Source organism: Ostrinia nubilalis, chromosome 11, assembly GCF_963855985.1.
Source record: "Ostrinia nubilalis chromosome 11, ilOstNubi1.1, whole genome shotgun sequence".
Taxonomy (NCBI): Eukaryota; Metazoa; Arthropoda; class Insecta; order Lepidoptera; family Crambidae; genus Ostrinia; species Ostrinia nubilalis.
Window position 1 is genome coordinate 8,155,469 of NC_087098.1, and position 22,633 is coordinate 8,178,101.

The following is a 22,633-nucleotide window of genomic DNA, read 5'->3' on the forward strand; positions in this document are numbered from 1 at the left end:
AACCAGGTTTTGGATATCTTGTATAGTTTTCAATATTATGTGATTTTACTAAATGTATGGAAGCTGGAAACAATGAATTTTCGGTTAGATCCAGTTTATTTGGTAACCTATTATTGGTACCGTTGGATAGAGCGCGTAAAGCACTTTCAGGATCAGTAACCAGTTTTTGGATATCTTTTATAGTTTAGAAATAATCGAGTGAGATCACTTATCGTTTCCACCCTGTATAGTTTTTTGACTACTTATTTTCCCAGTGCTGAAACAAACCTGACTTACAGAACTAACCAGGACAACAGATCAAACAAATTCATCTTCAAACAATTTCCATCTTCAATAAGCTGATAGTTATAGATCCTCGTCAAAAGCACATCTTAAGCATACCTTTATTTATTACCCTTTTGAAGTAAGCAGATTCCTGACATTAATGACAGTTTGCTTTTACAATCAAGTTCAAAAATGTTTTTTCGTAGAGGGAATACAAAATTAGTTTCCTCAATCCTGTCTTAGCAGCTCTAAGTCATTTATACGCATAATAAAAGCGGAAGGCGAGAGATGAATTGCTTCCTGCCCTTGAACTTTTTCCTGACCTATTATGACGTTGTTGACATAACTTTTGTAATCTACGCAAAGATTTTGTAATCATATTAAAAATTCTGCAGGCGACGGTTTCTGTAACTTGGAAAATCTAAAATTCTGTCGGTTCGACAAAAACAACGTTGTGCTTAGTTCACGAATCTAGGGCAGAGCAGTTTCCAAATCGATGAAATGGAAAAAACTGTTTATGACCAAACGGCAGTTGTGAAATGTTGAACTTTAAATGTGCATTAAAATACCAAGCACTGCAGAAGAACATTCCAAGAGTCCGTTAAAAAGGGGTAAATATTTTAATGATGTGCCTAACCACGGTATTTTTGTCAACTGACATTTTGTCGCTTTGGCAATTTTTACACTTCATTTAAGATTTTGCAATATCTCCATTTTACGGTAGATCCAATTTCGGTAACTCGCTTGGACAGCTATAACATTAAAATCGGTAGTTTGGTACTTAACGCGGTACTCTGTAAGAAAACTGTAAAGGCCACGTCGTCAAACTAAATGTATGTTAGTTCAAGTTAGAACATGGATGGCACTTCGCTCAAAGTTTAAGAAATAGTACCCTCGGTTAAGCTTCCAGTTAAAATACCTACTTACTATGTTACTCTAAATTGACATGATTTGGTTTGCCGCTTTCTAGGGTTTTATATCTAAAAATTTATAAAAATATCTGCAATCCAATGAATCTGCAATACAAGAAGAACTTCTTAACGGCGAGAAGTTCAGAAGAACTTAAGAATAACGGCAACAGCAGGTAATCCAATTAGTAATTTTTCAAATCGATGCCTACAACTTTATTTATTTGCATTTGAATTCATTCGAGTCAAATGCAATGCAATTGCTTCCACGATTAGTGCATCCTCATACTCGTACAAACTAGAGATAAGGACCAACGTGCTAAACATGGAGCCCCTACATAATAGCCGAGTGATTTGTAAAGTGGACGTAGCGCCTTAATGGTGATTACGGTGGACGCTTCGAGTGGCCGAGATGCCAACCGTTTAGTTCCACGTCGGACTGTCCAGTTTTAACTCGGACTTTCCTGACTTTTAAAAAGCGCGGTTATCTTGTGAGAAAAATGCCACCTTTATCTCTTAGCCCGTTTTCAACATCAATCCCTAATTTTTAAGTGGCCATGAAAACAAAATTCCTAATAAGTGTTACCATAGGGGTCACTTCAAAATTAGGGATTGATGGTGAAAACGGGCATTATTTATTTAACAACATTGTTCTGAGGAGGGTTAAAGTTTATAAAGTTATGATAGGACTTATAAAAGGGTTTTTAATTAATTTACTCTGTGTGAATAATTTTTTTATTATATTTTTATGGCCACTTATTTTCATTTGCCAAGATGATCCTAATACATATTTTGAGTTACTATGAATGAAAAACGTAGTAACAACACTATCTCCAAAAAGATGAATCGAGAAAACTGATGATGATAAGATATTCCAAAACAAGACCAAAGATTACATGGCACTTAGTGAATTACATGTCAATGAAGATTCTCATTATCATTTTCTCCTATCCAAATTACTTATAAGCTGTTCCCGTGATGAGATCCTACAAACTCGGCTACGCAATATTGTTTGGAGTCAAAAGACTTTGAAGCTAAGAAATAAATAATAAGAAGGTAAGTATAGAAGAGTCTTGCCAACTTCTATTACTGAAGAATACATTTTACCGCCGCGCGGCATTTGGTTCAGCTTATTCAAAATTCAATACTGAATCTAACAAACTGACACATATTATTTTGTGGTCAACCGCACTAGACTCTTGTGGTGAATCCACTTCATCAAACGTATATAAGACACGTAAATACAGATTTACCTGAAGGCTTTAACAGGAATATGTCATTGTTTTTCTACATCCGGATAAAGTAAGAAAATTAGAGAAAATAAAATGTATCTCCTGTGAAAATTATTTCCCACAATCTGCTGGAGCTTTGTACACGGCTCGGCAGTGGCTTACGCCCGTAAATTAATTCTACGAGTACCGTTTAGAAGTTGTTTTAGTTTATTTTTATTCTGAGCATGCTTCACTTAAAATAAGGTGTAATACTGAATGTTTTATCCTTTGCTAGCCAGTAAGACAAGACATTTTGGAGAAATAAATGTTTTAGACAAAATGTTTTAGAGTATGTCGCGTAAACAAAAAAAATATCCATTTTTACGAACCTAACACATAAGATACCTTTACCTAATAGGAATTTTGTAGATTTTCATTTGTTTCTGCCGTTTTTGACAACCGCAAGCTCTGTGGTTTGTGGCGATAATTAAAGGTCACTGGTTTTGGTTTCAGATTCCACACAGAAGGAATTTTTGTGTGAAAATGTGATTTCTTTTTGTGCTGTTAGTTGCCTTTATTATATCTGCTACATTTTTTATTATTAAAAAAAATACTTCAAACTTTTACAAAGTTATTGGATTTTTTTCTTTGTTGTTGTTCGAAATTTAAAGGCTTAATTCCATTTTTTGCCCGTAGATGGCATTGTGACGTTCTTCATTTAAATTCAAATTCTCAAGCAGTTCTCTTGTTGAGAGCGTGAGCTTACTCTTGCATCCGTTTAGGCAGATTGAAGCAATCGCCCGTATTGCTGTCCCGTACGTCCCGGCGGGGTCGTCCGCATCGGGCCCAAATGTACTACGTTATATACCGCTTCCCATTGTCGCCTAGGGATAGTATATGTGTGTTGATGCGACGGGTTTCAACGTAATGGTATTGGCAAGCCGAACTCTGAAACTTACATTTGAGAGGCAAGACTGACTCAACATAAAGGAGATGTAATCCCTATTCCCTACTAAGTAATATTTTAAACTAGCTTTTGCCCGTGGCTTCACCCGCGTGATATTTAGTATGTCACAGATCGTCATAAATTATAGCCTAAGTATATGTTATTCTGGGTCATAAACAATAATACTGTGAAGTTTCATCAGAATCCGTACAGTAGTTTTTGCGTGAAAAAGTAACAAACATCCAGACAGACATCCATACAAACTTTCGCATTTATAATATTAGTAGGATAGGATGTAAAAATAACTCTGTCTGTTACGCTTTCACACCAAACCACTGAACCGATTTAGATGAAAGTTAGGTATAGAGATTTTGAGTCCTAGGAAAGAACGTCGGAAAGCTATTATCCTGGTTTTTGAGACAAGGACGCGCGCGATAAAGTTTTTCTGTGACAGACAACATTTCACGGGGGCGAAGCTGATGGTAAATGCTAAGTAGTGCTCAACAAAATGAATACACAAAGACGAACTTTATAGTGGATCTCAACAATGTAGGATTTCAGTCTTCTCCATTAATTACTTGACTAAACTTTGATAACTGATATCATTATTTAATAATCATTTGGTGTGTAACCCAACCCACAAAAGGAAAGCCTGATTCGTCTTAATCGTATTTTAACTCCATCGACTTCTAAAAATAGAATGCGTGGGAGCTGAAATTTAAAACAGCAAATTATTTGCGTTAGTAAATAAGTATCTATTTCCAAATAACTTTTGGAAATTGAGAACATTCAAGACAGAAGAAACTGATTGGAATGAAATAAGCAACCATGATTACTTATTTTTCTAACATTATTTTTGATTATGGTCAAGCAATAAAAAAGAAATTAATATTATTTTAAATAAAAAGTTTTCTACTTTGCAAATAGTTTAGCGTCCCTTATGTTTTATTTTTTCAATAGAATTCCGTACTGGCCGAATAAAAAAAACAACCGCGAATGTTATGAAAAACAAAAAACGTTCGCCGCGTTGCAATTTGAATACAGAAATTAATCACAGAAGGAATGTCGCCGAAGGCTCGCGGAATAACAAATAGGGTGTCTACTTCTCCCTTGAATTAGCCCCGATTACTGGGTTGCCACTCTTTTCACTTCCCTGGACGCATGATTGATGACTAAATTAAATACGGTGACCCGGAATTAAATCCGGCACCTGCCTACAAACAATTTGTAAGGTCAAAGTAATTTTTCATTAAAAAATTAAGGGACAAAGCTTTATCAGGACGTTGGATGAAAGTTAAGCTTACTTATTTTGTGTTTGCTGAGATAGTTAGTTATTTGTTTAGATCTATCTATTTAATTCTGGATTTAATTCCGGGTCACCGTATTTAATTTAGTCATCAATCATGCGTCCAGGGAAGTGAAAAGAGTTTACTGGTCTACCAGCGGAAATAAATTTTAATGTGTCAGAGGAGATGGAACTAAGCACATTTTTACGTTCACGCCATCTGCGGTAGCCGGTACGAATCCCGTAGGGAGCAAATGTTAGTGCGATGAGCTCGAACATTTATTTCCGGATCTATGGACGTTTTTAGTGTAGGTATTTTTCTTTTAAGTCCGTTAATACCCGGTGGACTGACGACTTGATGAAATATGCAGAATGCGCTTGGATGAGCTCAGGACCGGTCGTTTTGGAGTCTTTCGATTGAAGAGGATCGTTTTCGGATACCATGATAATAATAATGATTAATCTGTCACCTAGACATTTCCATCAGGTGAGATACAGGCCAAGAGCGTCCTCCTTGTGGATAAAAAAACAGGATCTAGGCCCGTACCTGTTTTGTTTTTTTCCAGACAAATTGACCTGCAATTAAAATAATCTAATTAAATTCGAGAGACAAAATATTCAAATAACCATCACTGTTCAGCGTGTCGAGTGTCGTTGATTTATAACGAAAATGATATTTTTGCGAAACTCGGTTACTTAAGGCGGAATTTTCTAAGCTGTGTAAGTACTTACTTACTGGGTGGAGATAGTTAAGTTTTATGAGTTGCCGGCACCCGGGCTCCGGAAATGTCGTGCAACTTTTGTTACTTACGGTTTTACACAACGGTATCGACTTTTCCATTGTATAATATGGAATAACCTGAAATAACAATGCAAATAGTTTCGCTCTTCTTCAAAGTTTCTATTTCTCAATAAAATAATCCATTCAGTGCTTGATACTTGTCTCAATGACTACAAAAAATAACAATTTGGCTTTCATAAATATATCTAAAGGCCTAAAATCATACTTCTTCTTCTATCTTAAGACGGTTTTTCTTTGATATTTTTTGTTGGAAATATTATATTATTTGTTCGCCTCGATAAGATTGAACTCTAAATAATTTTTCAAGCGTGATATTTGTAAAGCAGGAATATCTTGCTTACATCTGCTCTGTTTCCGCTTAATTAATATTTTCATGTGGCCAAATAATGAGTACAAATGAAACATTTAACAAAACATTGCTCCCAATGAACTGACACGTCACTTCCGTGTATGATTTTGTAAACATGTGACTCTACATCGCCTCTGCCAACTTTTTAATTAGAGTTCAAATGATGGACAGTACCTATACGGTAGGATCAGAAAACACGTCGTACAATGAATGATAGACAGGTGTTTGCTACATACATTTTTCGCGAAAAACATTGTTGTGGTTCACGTAAAATGGCATGTGAAAATATGAAATATTCAATGGAGTTTCAAACCTGAAAGGTGATAAATAAATGGGTCATTTCCATGAATGTATGCGATTAATTAATTTGCAAATCTTTGGACTTTTTTTTATAATGTAGGTATCGGTAGTAATCACCAAGATTCTTGGCACCAACTCATTAAATGTTGTTCAATTACTGATGAATACCACCAATTACGTTTTTTCACACACTTTATGAATTGTAGATTTTTAAAAGAAAAGTATCTAGGTATAAAACGACTTTAGAATCCTTTAGGTTCACTATTGTTTTTTTCACAATAGACTAAGCTAGCTCGAACTATAAAAAGCACTAACTCTCAAGATGATCTGCCCCTGGAGGAGATTTGAAATTCAATTGTCTGCCAAAGCCGAGGCACAAAAGAGTCCGCGCATGTAATTACAGAGTATGAACGGCCAGCGGAATGGCATCATGTCTGAAAAGTTCGGCATTTGCCCCCTTTTACTGTTAATATTGTAGTTTCCATTCAATTACTCGATTTTTTATTCCTTTCGTCCAACTGGGCAGACAGACGGCCTTAACTTCGCTGAAGTGAAATGGAAAGTAAAGTGCAGAAAACTGAATTAAAATTACACTTTCTCTCCTCGTGATACGCAGTACTTTATGTCAGCTTCATATTCCACGCCAGATATTTTAGCAAAACAATATCAAGCGTAACAAAAATATGCATGCATAAATTATACCAAAAACAATATTCACATGTAAATGATGACGCCTAATAAATAAAAGATTTAAGGAAATCCTCAACATGTAATCTTTAATAAAATCCATATCAGCTTCCTGTAATAAACATTGTGCTAATCCGAAAGGAGGTCAGAACAAAAATGTTGAACAGACAGAGCACGACGCTGGCATGAGCTTCGTAAAGTTTGACTGAAACTTGGTAATCGATAACTTCTGTTTTGTGGCCAACTGTTTTTGTTTTGATGTTATAGAAAATTATTGCAAACTTCCAAACTTTGGATTGGGAACTTAAAGAAAGTTGATTCTGAACACGTCTCTCGCAAGCCCTACAAAAGCTTTCATCTTTCATCGTGTCTGAGTTCTGACTGCTCAGTCGCCACGAGTTTTTATTACCTTGCATTAAATTTTCTCATTATGAACAAAACATGGCCTTTGTTTCAGTGATCTAAAACAGTTCTGTGCCCATTTATAATAACACCTTCGTGTTTAATGTCTTTTCCTTTTCAAATCAATCAAAAACAATACTTACATAATTTTTAAAACGTCGAAGTATTATTTATATTCCTAGTGTTATATTTTTCTTTTCACCCCTTGAATATAGTAGGTAATAACTATGTGCATTAAAAAACGCTTGCCCCCGTAAATGTAGACTCACACTCAGATAAACAAATCGCTACTATCTTAAAGATATTATGTGACGGGCTATTTGTTTACAAAAACATGTCTGACCAACTAAATTAGTAGACTTATCCAAAAATATACTCATTACATCTTTAGTCTATGCAGCCAAAATTCGCACAGACCATCAAGACGCCAGACGTTCGTCTACTCACTGGTCACTGTATAAATCTCTCACAGAGAATCTAAAAGCACATCAGCAATTAAACTTTGTGTTAGTTTTAAAAGGATCTATTTTGGGTCTCGAATCAGCGGTCGTTCATCAGATCTGTTATCGAGACAAGTTATATTCTTTCTTGAAAGAGGATGTACTCAGAAGATCCGTACTTACGACAAACAAGAGACTTATTAGCTTTTGTAGAAGAAAATAAATTTGGATTTTCTTGGAATGGTTATAAACTTGCTGTCTGATGTCTGGGGACATAAACGGAATAAAAGATATCAGCCATGTCAATCCTAATTTAGCGTTCATATTTGTCAGGGAACCACTTTGAAATTAGCTGTATTTCACAAAAGTTTAACCGACTACGGCAAAGCCAAAAGGAAGAGTTAATTATTTATTTATGAAATCAAAAAACTAGTTGCAAATTGCACGTCTTGATGAACAAAGTAATTTAGGACAAATGAGAGTAACTAGGTCTCGAGTGGTGACCACGGGCCGTAAGACAGCGTGGGCAGGCCACCCACTAGGTGGACCGACGATCTGGTAAAATTCCCGGGAAGAGCCGGGATGCGGGCGGCGCAGGACCGGTCATTATGGAAATCCTTGGGGGAGGCCTTTATCCACCAGTGGACTTCATTTGGCTGAAACGAGAGTACCTAATTATGAGTAACAAGTAGAGGATTTTACAACGTTTCACATGATTCCTCTCTAGATCAGTATCTTGTAGACAAATAAAATAACAGATCGCATAAGCTAAATACTGTGATATCTTATTGAATTACAATAAGCGCGATTTGGCAATAAAATAGATAGAGTCTGACTGAAGTGCTGTTCACTGTAAGTACCACCTACATTAGCATATAAAAAACACAACCTAATGGAACTTTAGCAGCAGTGACGCATCATTTTGTGGAACAGTACGTAAATAATAAACCACTTGGCTGAGGTATGTTCCAAAACTCTGCAAATGGTCCCGATAAATCAAGGCTTGGAATCACAAAGGCTTAATCTTCACAAATATCTTGCATTGCCAGATCTTTGGATCATTGGCTGAGCCATTACCGACCCAGATCTGTTTATTTACATATCGTTTAGGCCGTTGAATATTTCATAGGAATGTACGTGTTTTTGCTTAATCCAAAGTGAATTTAAGACCTTCGTGTTGAACATTGAATTTTATTGGGTTGTAAGAATTTATGCTAATCCGACATCTAAGTCAAGTTTCGGTGTTAGGTATGACACGAATATTTGTTTAGATAACTTAGAAATATTGATTTCAATTTCAAATACAGATTAAAAGGCTATCCTTATAATCTTTCCTAAACGCTATGGCGTATTTTTTTCACACCTGTAAAATTTACCAACATTAAAATATTTGTAACATTGTTTTTCTGATTGAGTAGGTTACACGAAACCATTGATTAACGTCAATATGCCGCGCATTTACTAAAACTTGTTCAACCACAACACATTGTCAGTCAAGTCACTGAACTTCCATTGCACGAATTATTCTGTCGGCAATTCGGTTAATGCATACAGAACCAGTCGGCCGAGAGCTTTACCGCGCCGTAATTATAAAAATATAGTACAAAATCTGCGTAAGCACTTTCAGTATCCGATACCCAATATCGATTCGTTATCGAGTAATTAACATTTTTAAGACAACTCGTAATTTTTAATCTGGTTGCACTTAGTTTTTAATTAACGTTCGCGCCATAAAAGTTATGTAGGTAATTTTTATAACTCGATCTGACACATTGTAAAATATAATTTTTATTTTTGTTAATGCAATTTGTGAAGTAAACGGTATTCCGTACGATAATTTTTATATCGTTTTGTTAATTAAACACATAATCTAGATTACTTATTGAAATAAAATTACTTATTAGCACATTAAAAGAAGGAAGGAAGATTATAGAAAATCCACGACAGATTTATTCTTACAGCAAGTTTATGCTTTTAATTCGTAGGTCGCAGAGTAACAACTTATTTAATGCTTAGCCTGGTATATTTTAAAACTCAGCTAAAATTTAAGGGACCGAGTAAATCCAAGTTGTGCAGTAGACAGCAGTGCAAGTTGGAATTTAATAATTGCGCCGTGTGGCGTCTGTAAACTTTCCTCTGGTACTTGTTGCTGTGAACTCGCGTAATTTGGAATTATGCGTGTAGATGATTTACGGCTTAGTTAGTCATATTTAAAGTTGTCCTACGAAAGTTTTTTATTTATTTAAACCCTTGTGCATTTAAATTAAATACCTGCCTATGTCTATATTTTTATACGCAGAATTAGTATTCTGTAACAATGACATTATTGTCCAGTTACTGGACGTATCTTTTTAGGATATTGTTCCCGTAAACATTTCAGTGCTGATACTTACTGAATTTCAGATAATAATTTCACTTTTCTCTTACAGATATCAATGTGCAGTGAAATGTGAAGAAGTGTCTATGAGTGTTAAACAAAAATGAGACCGCCGAATTTGCATAACAATGACGCTCCGCCGGTGTGACAGCCTGCCCACGCACCTTCGGGATGCGCCCGCCCCGGCGCCTGACCCGCAGCCGAGGCTCCCCGACTCAACCACCGTCCCGGACTTCGCCGAGCCCCCCGACCGGGATCAAGTCATCGCCACTTGGAAGTCCCTTCACACGGACGTCACGAAAATAAAAAATGGCTTCCCACCCAAAAACGGGCCGAATCATGCCGCCGACAAAAAGCCCATTACGCACAATTTCGCCCCAGCATTCACGTGTAACAATAGACGGATCACTTATGATAATCGGCAAGTTGGGGCGGCGCAGGAGGTGGATCGGAGCTCGTCATACCCTCTGGACACGGGCCAAACGACGGCTACTGTGGAGAGCACGAGCTTGGTCAGGCGGAGGACTTTGCTGGAGCGTCTCCTGTCGTGGAAGAAACGGGATTGCGACTGCAAGGACCGGTACAAGCCGAGGTATCGGCCCGCTCCTAAGCTACGGGCCGAAGACTTGCTCTGCACGTGTGGAGTTAGCGGCAACCGCATCAGGCTGCCGGAGTGCAAAAAGTACGCGGAACGAGGACGCTCTAAAAGTGTCGGATACGAGGCAGCGCGCGAAGTGACGCAATTCCGACGGTTAGTGCAGTGTGACACGTATAATGGGTTCGTAAAGGGGGTTTATCTACGTCCATTTCCTGAATCATTTGAAGATGTGTCCATCACTATCATGACACATTTCCCAAGCTTTAAAGCTATTCCGAATAATATTAGGTAACATTTTCATGAGTTATAAGATGCTTGAACTGAATTTAGACTTTTCAAGCAAGATGAAAATACAAAAGTTATCGGTAGGAAGAGCCTTTGGTTTGCCTTTAAGTTTACACTCGTAGAATTTAAAACTATCCACATGATTGATACATATTGCATAACTTATTGCATAAACTTTGAATGTTCTAAAGGCAGACATTTGTGTAACATCCTTGTATCCGGAAACGATACTCTGTGTATGAATAATGCATCCCATACGTCTGCCAAAATTCGCAAAGAGTAAGATGAAATAAATCTTTCAGTAAAATACTTATTATCTTTAAAACTAATGTACTACATTACTGTACATGATTTTATCATGGTTAGTAGTAGGTATAAGTATAACATTAACAACTAGCAACATAAATAAAGCGACAATAGCCGTACGGCGAACCTTCATCTGTCCGACTGGCCGACTCGTGATTCGATCCCCTCTGCGCTGGACTATTGTGGTGAATCCACTCGTAACACAAGCTTAACACAATGGGTTAAAGATTAATTCTTTAAAAAATAGAATTGGGAAATGTGTCAATAGATAAGATAGATCCCCGAACCCCAGTTCTAAGTTTGAAGTGTCTGTGTGTGTTAGATGCGCAAGCGCCGGGGCCAGTGTTGGAGCAGAAACAGCGGCAGCGCTACGAGCGCGCGCCGCTCTTACGCTCGCTCGCCGCTACTACCCTGAAGGGGGGTGGGGGTGGACCATCACAGTCGTGGGAACCATCGTCCAGGTGTTATCACATGGATTACAACTCGGAGGCGGGACGGGCGCCATTGCCTGCACTGCTGCTGTGAAGTATCGTGTGCCACCGCTTTATACGCATGGTAAGTCAGTCTATTAATTTTCATTGAGAGATTCTAGAGCGACCTGTGAAAATAGATGATGTCTCATTTCTTTCTCGCAAAGACCTCTGAAGTTTTAGGTGTTTTACGGACGAAAGGTCTTTGTACCTATAGAACTAAAAGCGCGGCAAACAAACAGCTACCACAAATCTAACAATAAAAAATCAAAAAGGTAAAGGCAAGATGGTCCAGCTATCAGCATTGCACATCCTAATGTCGCAAAGTAATTTACTAAATAGTAATGACATGACAATCAATAAATTGCTCCTTCATTACGATTAGGTACTACGTATTTTTCACTAAGCACATTTCTTGTCAATCCACTTAGATGTTTAATTAAGCATTTCAGTCACGGTAAGACGATAAACTTAACTAATAACTCCATCCAATATTAAACTTTGCTGTAACGAAAGGAGATACTGAGTTATGGCAACACTGCAAAACTAATCGCTAATTTACGCGATGTTAGCTCAGCTAATACAAACACCTACGCAGCCTTTGAAATTTTAATAGGCCACCCGATTGCTAAAGTTTACATTATTTCCGATTTGCCCTAAACTCCCAGACTTTTGTTTCGCTTTGATAGCAATTTACATATTAGGTACGTTTGTTTAGTGACAAGATAAACGTTATAAACAGACCTCTCTATTAAATAAAGTTGAAATTAACTAGTTTAATTTTCCTGAAATTTGTGGATAGAGATAAGTACCCAGTTTTGCTAGATTAAAGTAGGTTTAACAGGATGGATGTTTATTAAATTAATGTAAATTATTATATTTGTCGGAGAACGGTCAGAAGGGGCAGGACATTATGTTTCACCAGGAAGTTAAATAAACCGATGTATAGTTTTTACACTATAGATTGTTGTATTTCGGTAAGAATACAATAATAACAATAATAATATTCGAGCAGTCTCACACACAGGACCGAGACAACAATACCGAGCGGCGGGTAAGGCCAGAATGCCACGACTTTTTTTTTTTTTTTTTTTTTTTTTTAAGGGACGCGCGCTGGTAGCTTGAGGAGCTTTTCCAGCTTCACCGGGCAGAGTGGCGAGTACAGAAGGTACTCTAGCCGTTTGGCGATCGTCGGTGCGCGTGCCGACGAGGCCGAGTGTGGGCTTCGCGTAGCGAAGCCCAGGCTCGTCCGCGTCGGTCGCAGACCGACGTTCGCGATCGGGCCGTATCGAGCGCATAAGGCGCCCGATCAGTGGCGAACCCAACTAGAGGGTTGCCCACCGCGGTGTTGGACCCAAGTCCAGCCTACGGCGGGCTCACTCTAGTGGGCCCGATCGAGGGGACTACGGACGCGGCCTGAGGGCGCCACGGTAGGCTCGGACCTCGGCTCAGGCCGTGTCCGGGGGACGGATAGGGGAGAACCGGCCCGGTACATGTCTGTACCGTCCGAAATGGAAAGCAGGGCCTCGTACTCGCCGGCGAGTACGGTGTAACGAGCTACTGTGTTGTGGAGTAGTTGGCGTGCTTAAGGCAGTGATGTCTGTGTTAAGAAATTCGGTAATAGGATCGTCCGGGTCGTCTAGGACATGCCTAGGTCGTCGGTATTGGGCAGCGACATCTTTCTGGGGTGTATACGTGGCGGCGCTAACGATAAGAGGGTTCTTGTGGTTGATCGCTTTATCAAAGTAGCGGCGAGAGGCTTCTTTCATAAAGTGATCAATCGATGGGATCTCGAAATCTCTATGGAGATTCGTGTTACGCACGAACCACGGGGCATCCGCAGCTCGGCGTAAGAATTTGTTTTGGAGGGTCTGGAATTTCTTAAGGTCTGTGCAGGAAGTGTGAGCAAACACCGGACTGGCGTAAGTCAACACTGGACGGATGCAGGTTTTGTAAATTGTCAACTTATTTCTAAGTGACAATTTACTTTTCCTTCCAACTAGGTGGTACAGTCGGTGGATGTAGTGGTTCGCACGGCTCAAGACACGTCTGAGGTGCGGAGCGAACGATAATCTCTGGTCGAGGGTGACACCTAAGTACTTGGCCTCACTTTTCCAAGGAATAGTTTGGTCAAATAAGGTGAGATGGGTGGGGACATTAGGACGAGTGCGAACCGGAGGACGTTTCGCAGACAAAGCCCTAGAAAAGTACACTGCTGCACTTTTTTCGGGATTTACCTCGACACGCCACTTCCTGAACCATTCGCCTAATTGCGTGACTGCGCGTTGGAGCGCCAAGATGACGTAATTCCGATTACGTCCGGACTTGTAGAGTGCGGTGTCGTCCGCAAAGAGGGCTAAATCCGTATTCGGATATTTGGGGATGTCATTGACGTACAATGAAAAGAGGATGGGCGAGAGCACGGAGCCCTGGGGGACTCCGGCTCTTATGGGGCGGGGGGAGGAGAGGGAGCCATCTACTCGGTAACGAAAGGTGCGATTCGATAAAAAGTCACGTAAGATGTGCACGAGACTGTCCGGCACACCGAGTTCGTAAAGCTTGTAAATCAAGCCATTGTGCCAGACTTTATCGAATGCCTTCGCTACGTCGAAGAATAGCACTCCTGTCCCTACGGGTGGCTTAGCAGTGAGGCCGCTAAGTATGTGCTCCGTTAAGCGGTGCACCTGTTGTACGCAGGAATGTGAGGCGCGGAAGCCAAACTGTTCGTTTATTAAGAGATTATTAGAAAAAACATAATCTCTTAATCGAGAGACAATTATACGTTCGTATAACTTACCCATGGTCTTTAAGAGACTGATGGGTCTGTAGCTTGTGGGGTCAGCCAGTTTCTTACCGGGCTTCGGGATGCCAATGACTTCTGCCTCTTTCCACGCGTCGGGAAAGATGCAGTGAGACATGGCCGCGTTGAAAATAGCAACCAAGAGGTATACTAGGGGGGCGGGCAGGGCGCGTAAGACTCTATTAGAGATACGGTCCGGGCCGGGGGCTTTGTTGGGACGGAAACCTTTGATTATCGTTCGCACCTCGTCGACGTTGGTCGGGTCTAGGGTTGTGGTCGGAGGGAGGGCGGCTCTACGTTCGACTTCGCTGTCCACCATGCGGAGGTGGGCAGAGTCTACTGGGAGGGTACTGGGGGAGCACTGTGCTTCTAGACTGTCGGCTAGACATTCGGCTTTGGCGTCGTCGTCAAACGCAAGCGTTTGATCGGGACGTAAAAGCGGTGGCGTGGACGCTACGGTGTCGGACTTAAAGGCTCTCGTCAACTTCCAATAGGCTTGGTGAGATGGCGAGATTTCTTTAAGTAGATCATCCCACTGATTGTTACGGAGTTCCGCGATACGAGCCTTGACAGCGCGCTGTAAGGAACGTAGGCGGACTCTGTTTTCCTCGGTTGGATAAGCGTCATAATCGCGAGTGGCTGCGTTCTTTGCCCTCAATAGTTCTCGCGCATCGTCCGGCAACCTGAGACGGTGGTTAGCCATCGCAGGCACTTGCCTAGACGAGTCGCCGATGGCGACCGAGATGTGACTAGTGAGCGCATCGATCGCGTGAATAGTTTCGTGAGGCGAAACTATATCGTCGGGGATTGAGGACAGTTGTGGGCTCTGACAGTTCCCAAGTTTTACCTTGAGTTTGTCCCAGTCCACAATTGTCTTCATAGTGGGTGTAGACTCAGGAGAGCCTAGTTGTAGTACGACCGGGCGATGGTCAGAAGTGAGCGCGTGCATGGTTTCTATAGAGTGTAGGCGGAGGCCTATATTCTTTAGAATTGCCATGTCCAGAATGTCGGGCCGATGCTCGACATTGTAAGGATAGTGAGTGGGCGTCATAGGGACTAAGATGTCAAAGATGAGTTCCTCAGAGAGTTCGCTTAACATGTTGCCATTGGCAGTGGATGTTACGCAACCCCAATGAGTGTGTTTGCTATTAAAGTCGCCGCCAAGAATGACTGCACTATTCATAGCAAAGAGGGCCTGAAAGTCGCTCCTTAAGGGAGTCTTGTTCGGGGAGAGGTAAACCGAGCCGATGAGGATGGGCTCGTGTCCAGTCATGGCTAGCCGACAGAGTGAGACCTCTAGGTTAGAGAGTGAAGGGGGATCGACTAAAGCACAGTGCAGAGAACGCTTATAATAAATAAGCGTGCCGCCGCCACGTGTGGGCCTATCGTGTCTAATGATATTGTAGTTCGCTATCCTAGGATTGCGAATAGAGGGTGTTAGGAGGGTCTCTTGAACCAGAAAGATGTCGACCTGGTGGTCGGTAAGGAACTGAGTAACCTCGTCCTTCTGCTGTCTAAGACCGTTAGCGTTGAAAAATGCTAAGGTGATTGACCGGGGTTTGATCCTAGCGGTGGGATTAGCCATTACGGAGCGTGGAAAGAGGAGATAGCGTAGCAAAAGTCTACGTGTTCGGCGAGGATAGATAACCTATCCATGATGTTGCCTTCGCCATTAGTCGCGCGCAGTTTTGCGGCGATCACAAACATCTCGCCGACATTAATTTGGCCAAAGAAGTCTCTGACCAACTTAATGTCAGCCGCAGGTGAATGTGAAGGCTGGGGCATGGCCTGAGGGGCCGGGACTTTGTGGGCTGGTGCCTTAGGGGCAGGGGGACTTGGGTTAGGCGCCTGTTGGGTAGGTGCCTTTGGCGTAGCCTTAGGGGCTGGGTGGGGTTGAGGAGCCTGCTGGAGCGCGGGTGGGGCCACAGCTGTTTGGGTGGGTGTGGGAGTAAGGCTGGCAGCCTGGGTGTAGGCCAGAGGCCTAGCCCAAGCATTGGGCCTGTTGGGGCGGAGGTTAGGAGCCTCACTTGCTACCGCAAAGTTGCGAGTAGCATTGATCTGCCTGGGGGCAGAGGGGATGGGGGCACGCGGCTGAGTGCGTGGAGCCCGGGGACAACCGCGATAATTCGCAGGATGACCCTGGCTACCACACAGTATGCAGCTCGGTGGTTCGGTGGCTGTGGCCTTGTCACGGACACAGTCGGCTGTGCCGTGATCGCCTAGGCACTTGACGCACCTAGGACGGGCGTGACAATTACGGGCAGCGTGCCCGTAATGTTGACAGCGGTGGCACTGGCCGGGAGCGCCGCGCTTTCGGGGTGGCTCAACTTTGAGCCCGGAGATGAAGCAAACCGTTTTTAAATTGAAAATCGATTTCGCTTCGTTGGAATAGTCCAAGACTACTTGGACAAGGTCAAATGGTTCACGTGTACGAGTCCTGTACAGACGGTGAACCTGTTTGACGGGAAAGTTTTGTGCCTTGAGGTCGGCCAAGATGGAGGCGGAGTCTAGCTCCTTGGGAAGGCCACGGATAACAACCCGCAGCTCCCTTTCCTCCTCGCGAGGGAAGGTATGATAACCGATACGGTTTTCATCGAGGAAACGTGTTAGGGCTCGGTGCTCGTCCGAGGTGGACAAGGACACCTTAATGCCTACGTTGCACGACTTAGCGTGCGAGAAATTGATGTGGCGCTCCTTGAGCGCGCCGGAAATCTTGTTCCAGGACGCCTTGTCCTGGACAAAGACTGGGGGGACTCTGGCAGTCCGCCCGGTGCTCGACTGCGAGCCGGAGGGCTGGGAAGATTGCGAGGGCTGAGAGAGGCCCGAGTTGGCCTTCAGCGCCTTCGCAGGGGGGGAAGGAGGGGGAGAGGCCGCGGATTTGCGGGTCCTCTTCGGACGACTGACGGTGGTGAAGCCACCGTCATCGGCGTCTGAGACAGAGTCACATTCCATGTCCCTACTGGGGGCATGGGATTGGTGATCTATCACAATAGAGTGCTCGTTCGTGAGCGGGATTGGTAGAGGGGCCGAGTTCGGATCGCACATGGCGTCCTCGGGACATGAAGGGGAAGCAGGCTCCTCATAAACAGAGCTTGCGAGGGTCTTTGCCCGTATGTGGGCTTTAAACCCGGAGAGGACCTCCGGGTGAGTGGCCCGGAGGAACTTTAAGAGTTCCTCCGTGTCCATGGCATGGAGTTGAGTTTCGCGACGCGTGAATCTACGCCGGTTCGCAAGTCGCAACCACCGAGAAGAGCCGGCAAGAAACTCGGTGGTTATAGCGGTGTGTAAGTCCCGCACAGTCGGTGTAAACCGTGCGGGGTGAGTGGGAAAAGTGTGCCCTAACCAATGTAACTACGCCGCAACGTAGCAACGCCGCGACGTAGGGTGAGTACCTACTCCTAGCAGTCCTTCAGGAGGGCCCCGGTTGCAAAAACAACCAGGGATACGCTCCTTCAGGGATGGAAAATAGGGAGGGGTAGGGGGGGTCACGCCCGGCAGTGAAAAGACTGTGAAACCGAGTGTCTCAAGGGCGAGGAGGAACGCCTCACCCTCTCAAACGTGCCTTCCAGGAGGCCAAGGTTCACAGCCTAATATACCGGCGGCGGCAGGAAATTTCAGCGCCTTGAAAAAGGCACTGTCGGTCGCTCCCAATCGAACCGAACCGCCTTTAGAAAGGCGTTTAACTACGCTTGTTCGTTATCACCGTTAGGTATCCCAAGCGCAGCCGCGGGCAAGCCACGTAATTGTGACAAAACACCACAGAAACAAGACTCGCAGAGCGAAGGCGATAAGCTCGAGGAACTCGGAGCGCAGCGCATGCGAGCGGGCGGGCGAGGCGGAGCGCACGTCCGTACCGTGCGAGCGATGCGAAGCGAATGAGTAATGCCACGACTACGGTCGTGCTCGTTCTTTTATACAGCCATCCCCACCCAAACCGGCTAGCAGGTAGCGCCCGACCTGTCTCGGTACGGTCAATACAACTCCTTTTACTTACTGCAAACTATTTTATAACAAAACTAGACATTTACAATAAATCAAATTATAATTTATTACATTTAAAATTAATGTTATTATTATTATTTGGTTTTATTAAAATGATTACTAAGTAATTACATGACAATCAATATTCTACGACACGGCCTTCCTGACGCTTCACACGTCCTCGGGTGATGAGTACTCTTGAGAATCATCTGCAAATGAGATAAAATTTATGGATTATATTGCTCGGCCAAACCTGACTTCAAAAAATGAGGGTACTTTATACTCAGAGTTTTTATACTACTTACTCAAAGGGTTCATACTACTCAAAGGGTACATACTACTCAAAGGGTTCATACTACTCAAAGGGTTCATACTAATCAAATGGTTCATACTAATCAAATGGTTCATACTAATCAAATGGTTCATACTACTCAAAGATTTCATACTACTCAAAGATTTCATACTACTCGAAGATCTTATAAATGATCAACACAAAGGAAATTCTTCAATAAAAACACAAAATTGACACAAGTTACCGAATACCTAGCGCAGGTTGCCCAACCCGGTGTTACCCGAGGCAGCCACCGCCACCCAAGGCAGCCTCCGCTCCACACAGGAGCCCCCGCTCCACACAGGAGCTCCGCTCCACACGGGAGCCCGTCATAGTTATAAGTCATCTCCACACAGGAGCCAGTTGTAGTCATAAGTCACCTCCACACAGGAGCCAGTCACAGTCATAAGTCACCTCCACACAGGAGCCTAATCATAGTCATAAGTCATCTCCACACAGGAGCGCCCCACACAGGAGCCCCGCCCCACACAGGGGCCCCGCTCCACACAGGAGCCAGTCATAGTCATAAGTCGTGCAGGATCATTATCCACGATGGTAGATAAGACCCCCACAGCCCTCCCAGTCATAGTCGCAAGTCATGAGTCTTGTATAAGTCATAAGTCACTTATTCCACTAACAAAATACATTGTGCGGGATCATTATCCACAATGGTAGATAAGACCCTCACAGCTCTCCCATGCTAGCCCAGATCGTCACCCAATAGAGCAGGTGAGACTTCAGCAATAATCAACATCAGTTTGACGTGATAAGGTATTTTCAGACTAGGTTTTAAAGGTATTGCCCGGAAAGCTCTATAACTGTGCTTTATTACATTTGAATTAAATTACCAACGTATGAGACTATTACATTGTATACAAATTTTAAAAGTACAGTTTTTTACTTTTTGTTAATTAAAATGTATTATACAGTGAATGACTTTTTAAGTAATAGAATGATCTGACATCGGTAATGAAACTTAATTTGACATTTACAATTAATTTGAATCTAAAACTAAATGTAGCAATAATAATTAACATAACTTTTGTATTATTATTATGCTGCTGTTATGTATAAGAGCTGTGGTTTTCTGAATAAAGAAAAATTAAATAAAAAAATAAAACTATAAGAACAAGAACTTTTGCACGTCGCATGCGACAGAATATGCTGGAATTAACTAAATTAACACCAATCTGTAAGCATGTTCCTGCAAATAAATGATTTTATTTATTATTTTATTATGTGATACTCGGTATTTACTACTCGGTCGGTACTAAATTCATTTATTTTTGCAAATTAACCCTACCACTGCTTCGGGACAATAAATGGGCCAGTGCTGAGAAGAAGCAGCGCAAGAAACTCAGTCACTATTGTCAGCCTCCTTTTCAAGGTTTTACAGTCTTTAAAATATACAAATTATAGTTATAAGTATTGATGCGAGCTAGGTAGTTAAACATTCCAAACATTTTTATCTTTTATATAATCATCAACTTTATAGTAGCCCTATTTCATTAAGGTGCTTTTGATATGTGCTTTAAATTTATGAATGGGCAATTTTACAACAGTTTGTGGTAATTTATTGAAAAGTTTAATACATTTCCCCATAAATGAATTACCAATCTTGTGCAGTCTGAAATTTGGAACGGCAAGTTTATTTTTGTTTCTTGTATTGAACTTGTGTAAATCACTCTTTCTAGTAAATTGCTCTATATTTTTGCGAACATATAAAAGGTTTTCATAAATGAACTGTGAAGCTACTGTCAGTATATTAATCTCCTTAAAGAATTCTATCAAGGAAAATCGGGGTCCAAGGTTATAAATGGCCCGCACTGCTCTCTTCTGCAGAACAAACACAGTTTCAATGTCCGCAGCTGAGCCCCACAACAATATGCCGTATGACAAATAAACTAGCCTTGCCTTTTCAATGTCACTTAATTGCCTTACTCACTGCAAAAGCAGCTGAACTGAGCCTTGCTGACAAGGTTTCAATATGAGGACCCCACTGAAGTTTAGAGTCTAAAGTGATTCCGAAGACTACATTTTGTAATTTGGTGTCACGAAGCAAATCGAAAGTAGCTGGTAAATGCTATGCCATCATAGAATGTGCGGTAGCCAAGTTGAAAAAAAAAAAAACAAATGACACGGTCCTCTATTTCAAGCAACTTATGTGCTTTCAGAAATGAGGAAAATTAACTTTCAGTACTACTAGATACTCTTTCTACAACTAGTTTCCTATACTCTATCCACTGTTTAAAATAAAAGCCATCCAAGTAGATGTCTAGTGATACTAACTAGTAACCATAGCTATCTATTAGAAACTACCTAGCTTTTAGAAATCCAATCATTACTATTCACAATTCCTAATAATTGCTACATTGAAGTCACTAAGGCCATGTGGTACATCATCATTACCAAAAATTACTTTAAAAATCGAATGAGTCCCAGGTATCACAATTGCGGTCCACATTTTGATACCCTACCTCGGGAGCCTAAGTCAACCAATGACTTCATACTCTTAGCTGCACACGGCCAGATCCTACTGCACCACCCAGAACTATCGCACTACCTAATTCCCAGGGACTACTCAGAACAGATACCGGTTTCTAATAGGATACGGCTACGATATTCCGGATCCGACCTAACAATTGAGAAAACTGCTTGCAGTTAACGAGATGGGATATTAAATAATGTAGTATTTTCTAAAATCGACACTTAACACTTAAGAACATAGAAGGAGCCAGGGCTATGTAACACTTCAATAATATTAGTCACTAATAAATTCGTAGGACACTCGAGTATCTCCATTTCCCACACTAATTACCATTACTGAAACTGTACCATTAAGTACTAGATATCACAACGCTGTGTGCATCACCCATCGACTACACACTACGATTTACGGCTCAAAAGCAAATTCGAGTTCCCATTACAGAAAAATCATCATCACCGCTACTGTGAACAGCATGTACCTCGACTTCAACTTTAGACTGGTACAAAACCCTATGGCATTCTTCTCAATTGATCATGAATAGGTAAGCAAGTGCAAAGTGGCAAAGCTGCTACTTTCCCGACATAAAATCTTATTTTAAGCCTACCGCCCGTATTCTATTACACGAGTACCTACTACAAGGTAAACCGATAATTAATTCACGAAGTCTATTTAAGCGATTCTAATAGTTTCAGTCTATTTACATCCGTCACGATAATATTCAGATCAGTGGTGAACCGTGATAGGTTCAAATAGTTTACAATAACATTTTTCACTCAATGCACGTGACGTAATTTATTGCATGTTCATAATGGCGCACTTTTTTTTTGATACTATTTGTACCACTGAGCCAAACTAAAAATTGTTTTGAGTTAAGATTAAATTATCACTTATGATTGGATGTAATACTAATTTGCAAACTACTACCTTTAACCATAATTATGGTAAAACATGAATATTCATCAACTGAAAACTACCTTGTCTTATAAAACCTACTATAACGAAAATAAAAGATAAAAGTCAAAAAGTACAAGTGCATTTTAGTCAAATATAAAGAAAGCATCATGAATAGTAGGTATGCAAGTGCCACAACTCTGAAAGCCATCCCTGTGACTATAGATTTCAAAATAATGTAATCATCCCTGTGATTTCGAACATGGTGATAGTCAATTGAAAAAAAAAAAAATAATAACACGGGCCTTCTATTTTTGCATTTCGGTGTTTGAAGGGCTCCAGAACAGCCGATAAATGACTTAGCGGAGTAACATTGACGTGAGGGTTGTTAGAAATATTTTAAAAACATGGCCATAATGTTCCTTGAGTTTTGCCTGTACGGCAGAAAGGAGAAAAAAAAAATTGAAGTGGGCTGGCCTTCTTTATCCCGCTTCTGATGTCGGAGAACGGTC

General features: G+C 41.5%; 1 protein-coding gene across 1 annotated transcript in view; it reads left to right on the forward strand.

Moving 5' to 3' along the window:
- The window catches only part of LOC135075984 (uncharacterized), a 36,361-nt gene extending 14,954 nt beyond the window's left edge, over window positions 1-21,407 (forward strand). Inside the window, exons 2-4 of the mRNA XM_063970431.1 lie at window positions 10,024-10,722; window positions 11,483-11,715; window positions 21,259-21,407. Coding sequence (XP_063826501.1) covers window positions 10,100-10,722; window positions 11,483-11,715; window positions 21,259-21,407 — 1,005 coding nt within the window. The 5' untranslated portion in view covers window positions 10,024-10,099. The remainder of the gene's footprint in view (window positions 1-10,023; window positions 10,723-11,482; window positions 11,716-21,258) is intronic.
- The last annotated feature ends 1,226 nt before the right edge of the window (window positions 21,408-22,633 follow it).